The 16,669-nt window shown below is 41.4% G+C and overlaps 1 protein-coding gene across 2 annotated transcripts in view; it reads left to right on the forward strand.

Moving 5' to 3' along the window:
• MCTP2 (multiple C2 and transmembrane domain containing 2) overlaps positions 1-16,669 on the forward strand; it is a 284,499-nt gene that overhangs the window by 56,785 nt on the left and 211,045 nt on the right. For both annotated transcript variants that reach the window (XM_055417730.2, XM_088829687.1), the window contains exon 2: positions 8,739-9,273. In XM_055417730.2, coding sequence (XP_055273705.2) covers positions 8,806-9,273 — 468 coding nt within the window. In that variant the 5' untranslated portion in view covers positions 8,739-8,805. The remainder of the gene's footprint in view (positions 1-8,738; positions 9,274-16,669) is intronic.

A 16,669-nucleotide genomic window follows, 5' to 3' on the forward strand; every position in this document is an offset into this window, starting at 1 on the left:
AAATTATCTAGTGTGAATATGGGAGAGGCAAAATATTGTAGAGACCCTAGAACTATTGAAGGATAGCAAAAAGGCATAATGTTTGTATGATTAGAGGCTCAGAATGAATGGAGAGTGTGTGGCTAAAAAAATATTCCAAGAAATAATGGCTGAAAACTTTCCAAGTTTGGTGAAAGAAATAGACCTATAAATTCCAGAAGTTTATCTAATCCCAAATAAGATAAATCCAAAAAAATATACACTGAGTCACATCATAACTGCTGCAAATGTAATGACAAAGATAGAATCTTGAAAGCAGTCAGAGAAAAGTGACCTTATCTATAGGAAAACAGTGGTTGACCTGAATTTCTCATCAGAAATCACGGAGGGCAGAAAGAAATGTCACATCCTGTTTAAAGTGCTGAAATAAAAGTGTGAAATCCAGTATCTGGTGAAAATACCCTTGAAGGTGAAACGAAGACAATCTCAGATGAAGGAAAACCAAGAGAACAGACCTCCTAAGAAATAGCTAGTTAAGGAAATTCCTTGGAAAAATGGGAAATAATACCAGAAGGAAATTCAGAATATAAAGAATGGAGGAGGTGGTAAACATGACAGATTTTTTTTTCTTGAGTTTTGAAAAAAAATGGTTCATCACTGAAATCCCAAGTAAAACATTGTCTCATGGGAGTTGTCAGTGTATTTAGATGTATATATAAGAGAGTCTATAAAAAGGAGATGATGAGGAAATCTATATGGTGGTATGGAAGGCAGAATAATCTACTTCCTGTGCCCCGCAATGTCCACATTCTGTTACCCAAATTCTGTGAATATGGTGCAATAAATGGCAAAAATAACTTTGTAGATGCGATTATGGCTTTAAATCTTGAGATGTACTGTCCTGATGGAGCCAGTTATATCATGAGTCCTTAAAAATGGAAGAGGAAGGCGGAGAGAGGATCAGAGAGATGTAGAATTGAGAATGACTTTCCTTACTGTTGGTGGCTTTAAAAGTGGAGAAGGGGGCCCAGGCATGTGGGTAGCCTTCACAGTTGCAAAAGGCCCTCCACTGTCAGCCAGCAAGAAAATGAGAATTTTTGGTCTGGAATGACCAAGAAACAGATTTATCTCTGGAGCTGCCAAGAAATTATGCAGTCTTGTCAACACCTTGGTTTAATTTGATGAAATATGTATTAGACTTCTGGCCTCCAGAATTGAAAAATAATGAATTTATCTTAATAAGCCACTAAGATTGTAGTTTTTAATAGCAGCAAATGCATGTGGTTTGGTTTTTCTGTTCCAGTTGGAGTGCTGAACTATTGATTCCAAGTAAAGGGTAAAAGGTTAACTCTGCATGTTGTAATCCCTCGCTAGATCAACCACTAAAAATTTACACAAAAATATAGTAAAAAGAATTAAAAAGTGAAAGTGCTCAGTCGTGTCTGACTCTTTGTGACCCCATGGACAATACAGTCCCTGAAATTCTCCAGGCCAGAATAGTGGAATGAGTAGCCGTTCCCTTCTCCAAGGGATCTTCGCAACACAGGGATTGTACCTTTACCAGCTGAGCCACCAGGGAAGTCCTTTATGGTCTAAAAAACCAACTAAAGGATAGAGATTGTCAGATTTTATTTCAACAGCAAGAAGACAACTGTTTTAGTTGTAACATGTTTGCAGATAACAACAGGCCTTCAAAATACAGAAGCAAAAAATGATATAGCTGACAGGAGAAATAGACAAATTCACAGTTATAGTTGAAAAACAAACACCCCTCTTTAAGTAGCATAAGGATTAGAGTATAAAAGAACTAAACTGTCAACCAGCAAGATTAACAGACACCTATTTAACACTCTGGGCTTCCCTGGTGGCTCAGTGATAAAGAGTTCACCTGCCAGTGCAGGAGATGTAGGTTTGATCCCTGGTCTGGAAGATCCCCTTGAGGGGGATATGGCACCTACTCCAGTATTCTTGCCTGGGAAATTCCACGGACAGAGGAGCCATGAACAGGGCTATAGTTCATGGGGTCACAAAAGAGTCAGATGCAACTTAGCAACTAAATGATATAACACTCCATTAAAGGCAAATTAACTAAAATATTTTCAGATGAACGTGGAAACAGGCATTTTGAACCTATGTGCAAGTTAAACTGTAAGATGTGAATTAAATAATGTATCTGTGTTCTACTAATATGATTATGTTTATAGTAGTATTTTTGAAAGCAGCAAAGAATTATAAAATATTTTTAAAATTTAAAGCTGAATGACCTAATATTATATAATAGAAATAATGATAATTTTGAAGCTGGATAACATTGTATTAAAAATTTACTCTTTGTGAAGGAATTTTCTAATCACTTTATATGGACTAATTCATTCAGTTCTCACAAGAGCCCTATGAGGTTCAGTTCAGTTCAGTTCAGTTCAGTCGCTCAGTCGTGTCCGACTCTCCGCGACCCCATGAATCACAGCACGCCAGGCCTCTCTATCCATCACCAACTCCCGGAGTTCACTCAAACTCATGTCCACAGAGTCGGTGATGCCATCCAGCCATCTCATTCTCGGTCGTCCCCTTCTCCTCCCGCCCCCAACCTTTCCAGCATCAGAGTCTTTTCCAGTGAGTCAACTCGTCGCATGAGATGGCCAAAGTATTGCCGTTTCAGCTTTAGCATCAGTCCTTCCAATGAACACCCAGGATTGATCTCCCTTAGAATGTACAGTTAAATTTATGTATAAAATGGAAATAAAACCAGTACAATATTATAAAGCAATTATCTTCCAGTTAAAAATAAATTTTTAAAAAGCTAAACAAAATGGAAACAGTAATGAGACACAGAATTCTTAAGTGACTTCAGTTCAGTTCAGTTAGTTCAGTCGCTCAGTCGTGTCTGACTCTTTGCGACCCCATGAATCACAGCACGCCAGGCCTCCCTGTCCATCACCAACTCCCGGAGTTCACTCAAACTCATGTCCATCGAGTCGGTGATGCCATCCAGCCATCTCATTCTCCGTCGTCCCCTTCTCCTCCAGCCCCCAATCCCTCCCAGCATCAGAGTCTTTTCCAGTGAGTCAACTCATCGCATGAGGTGGCCAAAGTATTGCAGTTTCAGCTTTAGCATCAGTCCCTCCAATGAACACCCAGGATTGATCTCCTTCAGAATGAACTGGTTGGATCTCCTTGCAGTCCAAGGGACTCTCAAGAGTCTTCTCCAACACCACAGTTCAAAAGCATCAATTCTTCGGCGGTCAGCTTTCTTCACAGTCCAACTCTCACATCCATACATGACCACGGGAAAAACCATAGACGACTAGACGGACCTTTGTTGGCAAAGTAATGTCTCTGCTTTTTAATATACTATCTAGGTTGGTCATAACTTTCCTTCCAAGGAGTAAGCGTAAGATATCAAAATATGACATTATGACAGTATCATCAGTAAGAATGAAAACATAGCTTTTCCTGAGTGCACTTTCTCTGCATCAGATACTCAGACACTGGGACTTTATTTTGTTTTTAAGCTAGGTGATATATTCCCTAGTGAATAGGTGAAAAAATTGAGATTTAGTCTGATGGTATACCTGAGTAGAACATAAAAAATTAAAGTTCCAACTTGGTGAGTCTCTAGAATCCAAGAGTCTTCATCTGTAGAATCCAAGAGTCTCTAGAATCCAAGGTCTTCATCTCTGCATTGCCTATGGAAGATACCAAGTTCATCCTTCGAGCTGATGGTCATCAGTCCAGAGCTGGAGGACTGTCACCTAGTCCTAATCTTCAGCAGTGACTTCCTAATGACTAAATATCCTGGGCTGGGCACAGATGCTTGAAGTCCTTGATCTTGGAAGATGCTTTTATCATAGCTCTTAGCCTTCTTTGTCATTAGACAAATGTGACAAGGTGAGTATAGGCCAGTTTAGACTGACTTGACCACACTGTTCTTTTTCATATTGGAAAGACTTATCATGAGGCACTTGACACATCGAGTGAGGGTTATGGCGCCAAATTTGATTTTAATCCGATTTCCTAATGAGTCCAACCTATTATATCTTAAATTACCCCATTTCCTGCATAGCATTCAGTAGAATGTATTATATTTGTTTGTGAAGCATTCCTGTCACTCACACCTGTTTGTGGGAAACATTTTCTCTCTTTCATTCTCCAGCTGAAGCTCTGAAGGTTGCTTTTCTTAGGATTGCCATTGGAGAAGCTTTCATAATTCTTCTGGTTTGGTACACTGGACTGAGGGCAGACCTCTCACTTTTATAAATGTTTTTCTCTTTAGTTACTCTTATTTTAATATAAATTTTGAAGATACTAGATGGAATCCTAGTTGATATGAGCGTGTATTTGTCCTTCAAAATGCACACTTAGCTCTAGAAAGAAAGATGATAAAATTAAACCAGGATTGGCCAACTATAGTACGTTGCCTGTTTTTATAAATAAAGTTTTATTGAGGCCACAGGTACACTTTCATTTCGGAATCATACACGTCTCCTATGGTGTCACAACAGTAGGACTGAGTAGTTTGAACTTTCTCACACTCAGCCCATAATATTTACTAACTGACCTTGTTCAGAAATTGTTTGCTGATTCTGGGTTTAGAAACAGAAAGGCATTCCCTTGAACATAACAGTTAAAAGATGCTTTTATTTTTCTAGTAAATATCTTTTGCTCTGCTTTCTCTTGAGAGAAAATAAGAAAGAAGCTTTCTTTTGTAGTTTTTAAATTTTTATTCTTGTTTTTTTCCAAGATTTATTAAGGTATAATTGACAAATAAAAATTGCATATAGATGGGAAAACAGTGGAAACAGTGTCAGACTTTATTTTTTTGGGCTCCAAAATCACTGCGGATGCTGATTGCAGCCATGAAATTAAAAGACATTTACTCCTTGGAAGGAAAGTTATGACCAACCTAGATAGTATATTAAAAAGCAGAGACATTACTTTGCCGACAAAGGTCCGTCTAGTCAAGTCTATTGTTTTTCCCGTGGTCATGTATGGATGTGAGAGTTGGACTGTGAAGAAAGCTGATCGCCGAAGAATTGATGCTTTTGAACTGTGGTGTTGGAGAAGACTCTTGAGAGTCCCTTGGACTGCAAGGAGATCCAGCCAGTCCACTCTGAAGGAGATCAGTTCTGGGTGTTCATTGGAAGGACTGATGCTAAAGCTGAAACTCCAATACTTTGGCTACCTCATGCAACGAGTTGACTCACTGGAAAAGACTCTGATGCTGGGAGGGATTGGGGGCAGGAGGAGAAAGGGACGACAGAGGATGAGATGGCTGGATGGCATCACCAACTCGATGGACATGAGTTTGAGTGAACTCCGGGAGTTGGTGATGGACAGGGAGGCCTGGCATGCTGTGATTCATGGGGTCGCAAAGAGTCAGACATGACTGAGCGACTGAACTGAACTGAACTGAAGATATATAGTGGTCAATTTAATATACATATATATTACAAAATGAGTGCCACAATCAAGTTAATATCTCCCATCATTTCTTGTACTTACCATTTTTGTGTGTGTGTATGTGTAGGCGGGTAGAAACCTAAAGGTCTATACTCTTAGCAAATTTCAAGAATACATGGTGATTATAAAAATAAAAAAGGCAAAGAAATGAGTGTTGTTTAGGGTATGGAAAATTGGGAACGCTACCGCAATACTTTGGCCACCTCATGCGATGAGTTGACTCACTGGAAAAGACTCTGATGCTAGGAAAGGTTGGGGGCGGGAGGAGAAGGGGGCGACAGAGAATGAGATGGCTGGATGGCATCACCGACTCTGTGGACATGAGTTATAGTGAATTCCGGGAGTTGGTGATGGACAGAAAGGCCTGGTGTGCTGTGATTCATGGGGTCGCAGAAAGTCGGACACGACTGAGCGACTGAACTGAACTGAACATACTCTTGATGGAGATATACATTGTTATGTGTGTTAAGGCGCTTCAGTCATGTCCGACTCTTTGCGTTCCTTTGGACTGTAACCCACCAGACTCCTCTGTCCATGGGATTCTCCAGGCAAGGATACTGGATTGGGTTGCCATACCATCCTCCAGGGATCTCCCCACCCAAGGATCGAACTCCTGTCTCCTGCATTGACAGGCGAGTTCTTTACCACTAGTGCCACCTGGGAGGCCCACTCTGTACCTTTAAAGACCCACAGTTTAAACATAAACACATACATATAATCTATAAAAAACATTAACTGTGTTGTACATGTGAAACTGAAAAGGAGTCTCCTTAAAACCAAGATCCCTTATTGAATTTATGATTAATCTCTATATCCAAAACTTGACTCATTTATTTTTCCCATTTAACTTCAACCCTGTGCTAACAGAACACCAGTCAGCCAGCAGTCAGATGACTAAGGTTCCTGCTATCGATAACATCTGTGCGAGTGTGCTCAGTCGCCTCAGTTGTGTCTGACCCTCTGCGACCCTACAAACCGTAACCTGCCAGGCTCATCCATCCATGGGATTCTCCAGGCAAGAATATTGGAGGGAATTTCCATTTCCTCCTCCCGGGGATCTTCCTGACCCAGAGATGGAACCTGCATCTCATTAATTATACGTTGGTATAGTTATGGAAATCAGTATGGAGGTTCCTCATAAAAACTGAAAACTAGAATTAAACCAGCTGTCCCATTTCTGGGTATATATTCAAAAAAATGAAATCAATTTGTCCAAGGGAACTCTGCATCCCTTGTTCTCTGCAACATTATTCACAGTAGCCGGATATGAAAAAAAAAAAAAAAGTGGCCATTGAAGGATGAATGGGTAAGAAAATGTGGTATACTTGCATATACAATGGATAGTTATTGAGTCCTAGAAAGAAGGAGATTCTGTCATTTCCAGCAACGTAAATGAATCTGGAGTGAAATAAGCCAAACTCAGGAAGCAGTCCTTTTATGAAAACATTTTTTTGTGTCAGCCTCATAGTTTCATTCATTTATTGCTTTAACTTTTCTGCAACTACTCCGATTAAAGAGATTGCTAAGATTCAGTTCCTTAAAAATGTTTTTCCTGATATTTGTGAAGTCGCTTAGTCGTGCCTGACTCTTTGTGACCCCATGGACTGTAGCCCACCAGGCTTCTCTGTCCATGGGATTCTCCAGGCAAGATTCCTGGAGTGGGTGTCCATTCCCTCCTCCAGATGACCTTCTTGACCCAGGGATCGAACCCGGGTCTCCTGCATTGCAGGCAGATGCTTTACCCTCTGAGCCACCAGGATCAGTCAGTTCAGTTCAGTCGCTCAGTCGTGTCCGACTCTGCGACCCCATGAATCACAGCACGCCAGGCCTCCCTGTCCATCACCAACTCCCGGAGTTCACTCAAACTCATGTCCATCGAGTCAGTGATGCCATCCAGCGATCTCATTCTCTGTCGTCCCCGTCTCTTCCCGCCCCCAATTCTTCCTAGCATCAGACTCTTTTCCAGTGAGTCAACTCTTCACATGAGGTGGCCAAAGTATTGGAGTTTCAGCTTTAGCATCAGTCCTTCCAATGAACACCCAGGATTGATCTCCTTTAGAATGGACTGGTTGGATCTCCTTGCAGTCCAAGGGACTCTCAAGGAGTTCAAAAGCATCAATTCTTCGGTGATCAGCTTTCTTCAAGTCCAACTCTCACATCCATACATGACCACGGGAAAAACCATAGCCTTGACTAGACGGACCTTTGTTGGCAAAGTAATGTCTCTGCTTTTTAATATGCTATCTAGGTTGGTCATAACTTTCCTTCCAATGAGTAAGCGTCTTTTAATTTCATGGCTGCAATCAGCATCCGCAGTGATTTTGGAGCCCAAAAAAATAAAGTCTGACACTGTTTCCACTGTTTCCCCATCTATTTCCCATGAAGTGATGGGACCAGATGCCATGATCTTTGTTTTCTGAATGTTGAGCTTCAAGCCAAACTTTTCACTCTCCTGTTTCACTTTCATCAAGAGGCTTTTGAGTTCCTCTTCACTTTCTGCCATAATGGTGGTGTCATCTGCATATCTGAGGTTATTGATATTTCTCCTGGCAATCTTGATGCCAGTGTGTGCTTCTTCCAGCCCAGCGTTCCTCATGATGTACTGTGCATATAAGTTAAATAAGCAGGGTGACAATATACAACCTTGACGTACTCCTTTTCCTATTTGGAACCAGTCTGTTGTTCCATGGCCAGTTCTAACTGTTGCTTCCTGACCTGCCTACAGGTTTCTCAAGAGGCAGGTCAGGTGGTCTAGTATTCCCATCTCTTTCAGAATATTCCACAGTTTATTGTGATCCACACAGTCAAAGGCTTTGGCATAGTCAATGAAGCAGAAATAGATGTTGGAGAAGGGAATGGCAAACCACTTCAGTATACTTGCCTTGAGAACCCCATGAACAGTATCAAAAGGCAAAATGATAGGGTACTGAATGAGGAATTCCCCAGGTCGGTAGGTGCCCAGTATGCTACTGGAGATCAGTGGAGAAATAACTCCAGAAAGAATGAAGGGATGGAGCCAAAACGAAACAAATACCCAGTTGTGGATGTGACTGGTGATGAAGCAAGGTCTGATGCTGTAAAGAGCAATATTGAATAGGAACCTGGAATGTTAGGTCCATGAATCAAGCCAACAGGATAGATGTTCCCAATTATATTTTTGTAGATGTTACCGATTAGATGTTTTGGTCTTGATCACTTAGTGGGAAGGATAAGATTCCCTGAGTCATGTTTCCCACTTTGATGTGCTCTGACAGTGCAGAGAAGCATCATATCCTTTCTTCGTGTCTTCTGTTTCCTAGGAGTCACCGAAGTGTCCCGGAGAGACGTACTCTTCCCCAGAGGGACTGCCTGTGTCTTCATGCAGCCATGGACCTGGATAAACCGTCTGTCTGGGGCTCATTAAAACAGCGGACCAGGCCTTTGTTGATCAACCTGAGCAAAAGGAAAGTGAAGAAGACCTCAAGCAAAGCCCTGGACTTACGGGCCCAGCATCACCTGGACCGCCGCCTGAGCCTGTCTGTCCCGGACCTCCTGGAGGCCGAGGCCCTGTCCCCTGAGGGGCGGCCTTACTCCGGCCCCCAGTCGTCCTACACCTCGGTGCCCAGCAGCCTGTCAACGGCCGGTATCGTTCCCAAGAGCAGCAGTAGCTCTTTGAAACAGTCTGAAGAAGAACTGGATTGGAGTCAGGAAGAAGTGGGCCCCTTCCACGTGGTGGAAACAGACTCTGAGGAGCCCTTCACCTCTCCCGCCGAGGACAGGAGGACTTCCAGCAACGGCACCTTGGGTCTACTCCAGAAAACGCCCCCTGGAGAGGATGCCCCTGAAGGGCCAGAGGTGAGGCCCAGCCTGGGCGCTTTCCTGTTTTTCTATTTTTCTTCTTTCTAAGTGCATTCAGTGCCCTTGGAAATTTTGGTTGGGATTTATTTTTGTGGTTAGTTTGGACAGAGAGGATGTCATTTATAACCATTTAAATGAAGGTAATATTGATTGTACCCAGTGTTCCCCTTTGTTTGGGGGTTGACCTCTGTGTATCTTAAAAGTATTACAGATGACCTTCCTAGAACACTTTAAGGCATTAAAAGCCCCGTTGGATGTGTTTTCATTTTTCCATCTCCTGGCAAAGAAATCAAGAGCATAACTTTTTCTTTAACTTTTTGCTGAAATGTATGCCTGAATTTGTCTCACTGTCTCCTCCATTGCCTGGTCCTAACCACAGACAAAAATGCACGTTCACATTCCTAAAAAATGTAGGAATATGTGTACCTCCTTTTGACTGCCAGATACTTAGACTCTGTGCTCCCAGTGCAAGGGCCTGGGTTTGATTCTTTGTCAAGGAACTAGATCCCACATGCCGCAACTTAGAGTTTGCATGGTGCAGTTAGAAGATCCTGCGTGGTGCAGGTAAGACCAGCAAGCTCAAATAAATGAATGAATACCAAATATCTAGAAAAAAGCCAAACACCGAAGGAAACAAATTCTTATCCATTCAGAAATTTTTGTAAAACCTTAATATCTCTTTATGATAAAATAACCAAATATAATTATGAGACAAATACTACATTTCTAGGATGACTTTAATTTAAATGTAGTTATGAGGTTACCAAGCTATGATTTGGATAATCAATTTGATCAGTTTTTTAAAAAAAATATCTCCCATTAATGGCACATGAAGTAGGTTTCAATGTTCAGGTAATGGCTTAATTTTTCTATATTCGAGATTAGTATTCTAATTGTGTAGAAAACTGCTTATTCAACTAGGATTTTTTATTTATTTTTAGAACCAAAGCCTGTTAATTATGCCATATGTTCGGATTTCATTGGAGGATGGGATTGTGGATATTTGAAGGCCTTATTTTTGGGGAAGCATTACCAGTTAGGATACCATTAGCCATTAAATGACACCTATTTGTTTCATTGCCATTAACATTTATGAAGTCCTTTTCATAAAAATTTTGTGATTTTTTTTTACTATTGTTTGTGAATTTGAAATGTTTCCACTAATAGAAATATGAATTGCGTTATTAAACATAATTCATATTTCAGTATGAAAGAGGTAAGATGTTAAATTATATACTCGGGTTAATCTTATCTTCTTACTATTTATTAACTGACTGGGAAACAATAGGTGGGTTCCTTGGCCTTGATAGGCTAACAGACTCAAATTAGAATAAGTTGTTTTAAAAGTCAGTGCTGTTAAACTGTTTCACTGACTATACATATTTAGTGCCTAGTGTATCAGTCCCATGGACAGAGGAGCCTGGAGGGCTACAAACCATAGTGTCACAGAGAATCGGACATGACTGAATCATCTTAGCACACATGCACTGTCTTGGGCACCATGGAGGGTTTGTGGTAAAGAGATGGTTAAGAACATAACCCTGCCTTCAGGATCTGGTCCACTGGGACATAGCTTTGCACAGCATTAAGTGTAGCATAAGAAGTAAACCAACATGCATATACTGAGAAAACCAAAACTAGTTAGACAAGACTCCTCCAGTCACGCCCAGTGCAAAACATTAGCCAGGGAGGGGGCTCACTTCTGCAGCATGTGATAAACTGCAACGTCAGGAAGTAGGAGAAGGATACAGGGGGAGGCGGGGCGAGTAGGTGAGTACTGCAGCTGACCACAAGTGATCCTACAGGTCTGATAAGCTGCAGCCCAGTCTCTCCATCCTCTGCAAACAGCTCACCATGCTGACAAATGGCAACGAGTGGCCACAGAAGGAAGATACAGCCTCAGTCTACGTCAGTTATGCTTAGGACAGGAAAAGACAGGCAGAAGATTCTTTCTCAAGCAAGAAGTTTTTGTTGTTGTTACTGCTGTTTGCTTAATGGCTGAGTTTCATCAGATTACCCAGAATTATCTATGCTTAAAAAATCTGTACCATCCAGGCTTTTTTGCACTAATGGTAAAAGAATAACCACTACCAACCACCCATCTGCAATCCATCCATTCACCATCACATCACTGACCAGCCCTCAGCACAGCCCACTGCAGACACACTGCATGCCTTCATTCCAGGCAGAGCAGAAAATGCTTCCCATTTTTGGCCTCCCCCATCCACACTGGGGCTTCCCTGGTGGCTCAGCTGGTAAAGAATCCCCCTGCAATGCAGGAGACCTGGATTTGATCCCTGGGCCAAGAAGATTCCCTGGAGAATGAAATGACAACCCACTGCAGTATTCTTGCCTGGGAAATCCCATGGACAGAGAAGTCTGGCGGGCAACAGTCCACGAGGTCACAGAGTCAGACATGACTGACTAAACCACCACCCCCCACACTTCAGGCCTGTGTTTGTCATATTTCCCTAACTGTCATTCCTACTTCTCCTCTGTGCTGGCCTGCATGCTGCCTCCCACAGGACACATCCCTGGATCCTCCGATATGATCTTGGCTCACCGAGCTGCCGGGACAAAGGCGTGGATGCACACTCAGTCCTGATGGTGATTTACCTCTTATGCTACACTTAATGCTGTGCAAAGCTATGTCCCAGTGGACCAGATCCTGAAGGCAGGGTTATGTTCTTAACCATCTCTTTACCACAAACCCTCCATGGTGCCCAAGACAGTGCATGTGTGCTAAGATGATTCAGTCATGTCCGATTCTCTGTGACACTATGGTTTGTAGCCCTCCAGGCTCCTCTGTCCATGGGACTGATACACTAGGCACTAAATATGTATAGTCAGTGAAACAGTTTAACAGCACTGACTTTTAAAACAACTTATTCTAATTTGAGTCTGTTAGCCTATCAAGGCCAAGGAACCCACCTATTGTTTCCCAGTCAGTTAATAAATAGTAAGAAGATAAGATTAACCCGAGTATATAATTTAACATCTTACCTCTTTCATACTGAAATATGAATTATGTTTAATAACGCAATTCATATTTCTATTAGTGGAAACATTTCAAATTCACAAACAATAGTAAAAAAAAAATCACAAAATTTTTATGAAAAGGACTTCATAAATGTTAATGGCAATGAAACAAATAGGTGTCATTTAATGGCTAATGGTATCCTAACTGGTAATGCTTCCCCAAAAATAAGGCCTTCAAATATCCACAATCCCATCCTCCAATGAAATCCGAACATATGGCATAATTAACAGGCTTTGGTTCTAAAAATAAATAAAAAATCCTAGTTGAATAAGCAGTTTTCTACACAATTAGAATACTAATCTCGAATATAGAAAAATTAAGCCATTACCTGAACATTGAAACCTACTTCATGTGCCATTAATGGGAGATATTTTTTTTTAAAAATAGTCCTTTATGGGACTCTGCTTTTTTGGATTTCATTGACTTTCTTTCCCATGTTAGGGAAGTTTTTGACTATAGTCTCTTCAAATATTTTCTGAGACTCTTTGATATTTTTTTTCTTATTCTGAAACCCCTATAATTTGAATGTTGGTGCATTTAATATTTTCCCAGAGGTCTCCAAGACTGTCTTCAATTATTTTCATTCGTTTTTCTTTATTCTGCTCTTTGCTAATTATTTCCACCATTCTGTCTTCAAGCTCATTTATCTGTCTGTCTCAGTTTATCTGCTATTGATTCCCTCTAGAGTATTTTTAATTTCAGTAATCTTGCTGTTCATCACTGCTTGTTTATTCTTTATTTTTTCCAGGTCCTTGTTAAATGTGTTAAGTGATTCTTGCATTTTCTCTATTCTGTTCTTGAGATTTGGGATCATCTTTACTAACTCTGAATTCTGTTACAGATAGTTTGCCTGTTTCCTCTTCATTTATTGGGTCTTGTGGGTTTTTACCTTATTCCTTCATCTGCATGATATTGTTATCATTGCATTTTGTCTAATGTGTTTGAGGTCTCCTTTCTCCAGGCTGTAGGGTCATAGTTCTTGCTTCTGGTCTCTGCCCTTAGTGGGTTACGTTGGTCCAGTGGCTTGTGTAGGGCTCGTGTTGGGAGAGTTGCTGAGTAACACAGGGAGCTCAGCCCAGTGCTCTGTAATGACCTAGAACAGTGGTATGGAGCCTCAAGAAGGAGGGAATATATGTATATTTCTGACTGATTCACGTCGTTGTACAGCAGAAAGCAACACAGCATTGTAAAACAGTTCAGTTCAGTCGCTCAGTCGTGTCCGACTCTTTGTGACCCCATGAATCACAGCACACCAGGCCTCCCTGTCCATCACCAACTCCCGGAGTTCACTCAAACTCATGTCCATCGAGTCAGTGATGCCATCCAGCCATCTCATTCTCTGTCGTCCCCTTCTCCTCCCGCCCCCAATCCTTCCCAGCATCAGAGTCTTTTCCAGTGAGTAAACTCGTCGCATGAGGTGGCCAAAGTTTTGGAGTTTCAGCTTTAGCATCAGTCCTTCCAATGAAATTTTTTTAAAAGTCAGAATTTTTTTAAAAGTCAGAATTTTTGGAGTTTTCTTGGGAAAAATGTTAACCATATGGTCAGTGAACACTTTTTATATAGTTCTGACTGAAAATATAGAGAGATTTAGAAAGGTGTAGAGCCCAAGTTCAATATTCATTTAAAATCTGAATTTGTTATCAATGAATTAAAATTTTTTGTTGAAATATAGTTTATTTACACTGTTGTGTTAATTTTTGCTGTACACAGAATGATTCAGTTTTATATATATATATATATATGTATATATATACTCACATTCTTTTTTTTAAGTACTCTTTTCCATTATGGCTTGTTGCTGCTGCTGCTGCTGCTAAGTCACTTCAGTCGTGTCCGACTCTGTGACCCCATAGACGGAAGCCCACCAGGCTCCCCCTTCCCTGGGATTCTCCAGGCAAGAACACTGGAGTGGGTTGCCATTTCCTTCTCCAATGTGTGAAAGTGGAAAGTGAAAAGTGAAAGTGAAGTCGCTCAGTCGTGTCCGACCCTTAGCGACCCCATGGACTGCAGCCTACCAGGCTCCTCCATCCATGGGATTTTCTAGGCAAGAGTACTGGAGTGGCTTGCCATTGCCTTCTCCGATTATGGCTTGTTATAGGATATTAAATACAGCTCTTTGTGCCATACAGTTGGACCTTGTTTTGATCCATTCTGTATATAAAAACTTGCATCTCCTAACTACAACTTCCCATTCCTTTCCTTCCCCACCCACTCACCCTTGGCAACCACAAGTCTGTCCTTACATATTTTTTAAATGGATGGGAGTGCTGCTGAATTCATGTTATCTGTGAGGGAGCATTTCATGCAAAGATGGGCTCGATAAAGGACAGAAATGCTATGGCCCTAACAGAAAATATTAACAAGAGGTGGCAAGAATACACAGAAGAACTATACAGAAAAGATCTTGATGACCCGGATAACCATGATGGTGTGATCACTCACCTAGAGCCAGACATTCCAGAGTGTGAAATCAAGTGGGTCTTAGGAAACATCACTTTGAACAGAGCTAGTGGAGGTGTTGGAATTCCAGCTAAGTGATTTCAAATCCTAAGAGATGATGCTGTGAAAGTGCTGCACTCAATATGCCAGCAAATTTGGAAAACTCAGCAGTGGCCATAGGACTGGAGAAGGTCAGTTTTCATTCCAATCCCAAAGAAGGGCAACCCCAAGGAATGTTCAAACTACCGCACAATTGCACTCATCTCACACACTAGCAAAGTAATGCTCAAAATCCTTCAAGCTAGGCCTCAACAGTATGTGAACCAAGAACTTCCAGATGTACAAGCTGGATTTAGTAAAGGCAGATGAACCAGAGATCAAATTGCCAAAATCCACTGGATCATAGAAAAAGCAAGAGAATTCCAGAAGAACATCTACTTTTTCTTCATTGACTACACTAATGCCTTTGACTGTGTAGACCACAACAAACTGTAGAAAATTCTTAAAGAGGTAGGAATACCAGACCGCCTTACCTTGCTCCTGAGAAACCTGCATGTAGATCAAGAAGTAACAGTTAGAATTGGACGTGGAACAACAGACTGGTTCCAAATTGGGAAGGGGGGGTGCATCAAGGCTCTATATTGTCACTCTGTTTATTTAACTTCTATGCAGAATACATCATGAGAAATGCTGGGCTGAGTGAAGCACAAGCTGGAAGCAAGATTGCTGGGAGAAATATCAATAACCTCAGATATGCAGATGACACCACCCTTATGGCAGAAATTAAGAGGAATTAAGGAGCCTCTGGATGAAGATGAAAGAGTGAAGAAGCCGGATTAAAATTCAACATTCAAAAAATGAAGATCACGGCATCAGGTTTCATCACTTCATGCCAGATAGATGGGGAAAGAATGAAAACAGTGACAGACTTTATGTTCTTGGGCTCCAAAATCATTGTGGATGGTGACTGCAGCCATGAAATTAAAAGACACTTGCTTCTTGAAAGTAAAGCAATGACAAACCTCGATAGCATATTAAAAAGCAGAGACATTGCCTACAGAGGTCCATATAGTCAAGGCTATGGTTTTTCCAGTAGTTATGTATGGGTGTGAGAGCTGGACAATAAAAAAAGTTTGAGCACAGAAGAACTGATGCCTTTGAACTGTGGTGTTGGAAAAGATTCTTGAGAGTCCCTTGGACAGCAAGGAGATCCAAGCAGTCCATCCTAAAGGAAATTAACCCTGAATATTCATTGGAAGGACTGATGCTGAAACTGAAGCTCCAGTACTTTGGCCACCTGATGGGAAAAGCTGACTCATTGGAAAAGACCCTGATACTGGGAAAAATTGAAAGGAGGAGAAGAAGGGGATGACAGAGGATGAGATGGTTGTATGCCATCACTGACTGAATGGCCATGAGTTTGAACAAACTCTGGGAGATAGTGAAGGACAGGGAAGCCTGGTGTGCTGCAGTCCATGGGGTGGCAAACAGTCAGACACTACTGAGCGATTGATCAACAATAATCCTGTCTCAGATCTGGTTTATCTGTTTCTTCTAATGAGTAGCAGACATTGTTCTATTGCTTTTATGAAAGGAGTGGGAAATGAGGAGGAAGGTAGGGGTTGGCGTGTGACACACCCAGTTTACAACAAAATTAACGATTGCCAGTGTCCTTGGTGTAGCTTATTTCGTGGGTAGCTTTCCCAAGGGGGTGAGGGATGGAACATCAGTGGTCTGAGGCCTGCACTGGGATTTGTCTCACTTGCTAATGAAGCCGAGATTCTTAACATCCTATGGAATAGGTTTCCTCTCCTCTCTGTTGGGTTCCAATGGGCAGGTAATTTTACTATACTTCCATGTGAGACTTGCCCCTTTTTATGGCAGACATTTTATTAAATTGTTCTTTTTTCACTC

This window comes from Moschus berezovskii, chromosome 21 (genome assembly GCF_049115385.1).
Source record: "Moschus berezovskii isolate FMDL1 chromosome 21, NW_MosBer_1.0, whole genome shotgun sequence".
Lineage (NCBI taxonomy): Eukaryota > Metazoa > Chordata > Mammalia > Artiodactyla > Moschidae > Moschus > Moschus berezovskii.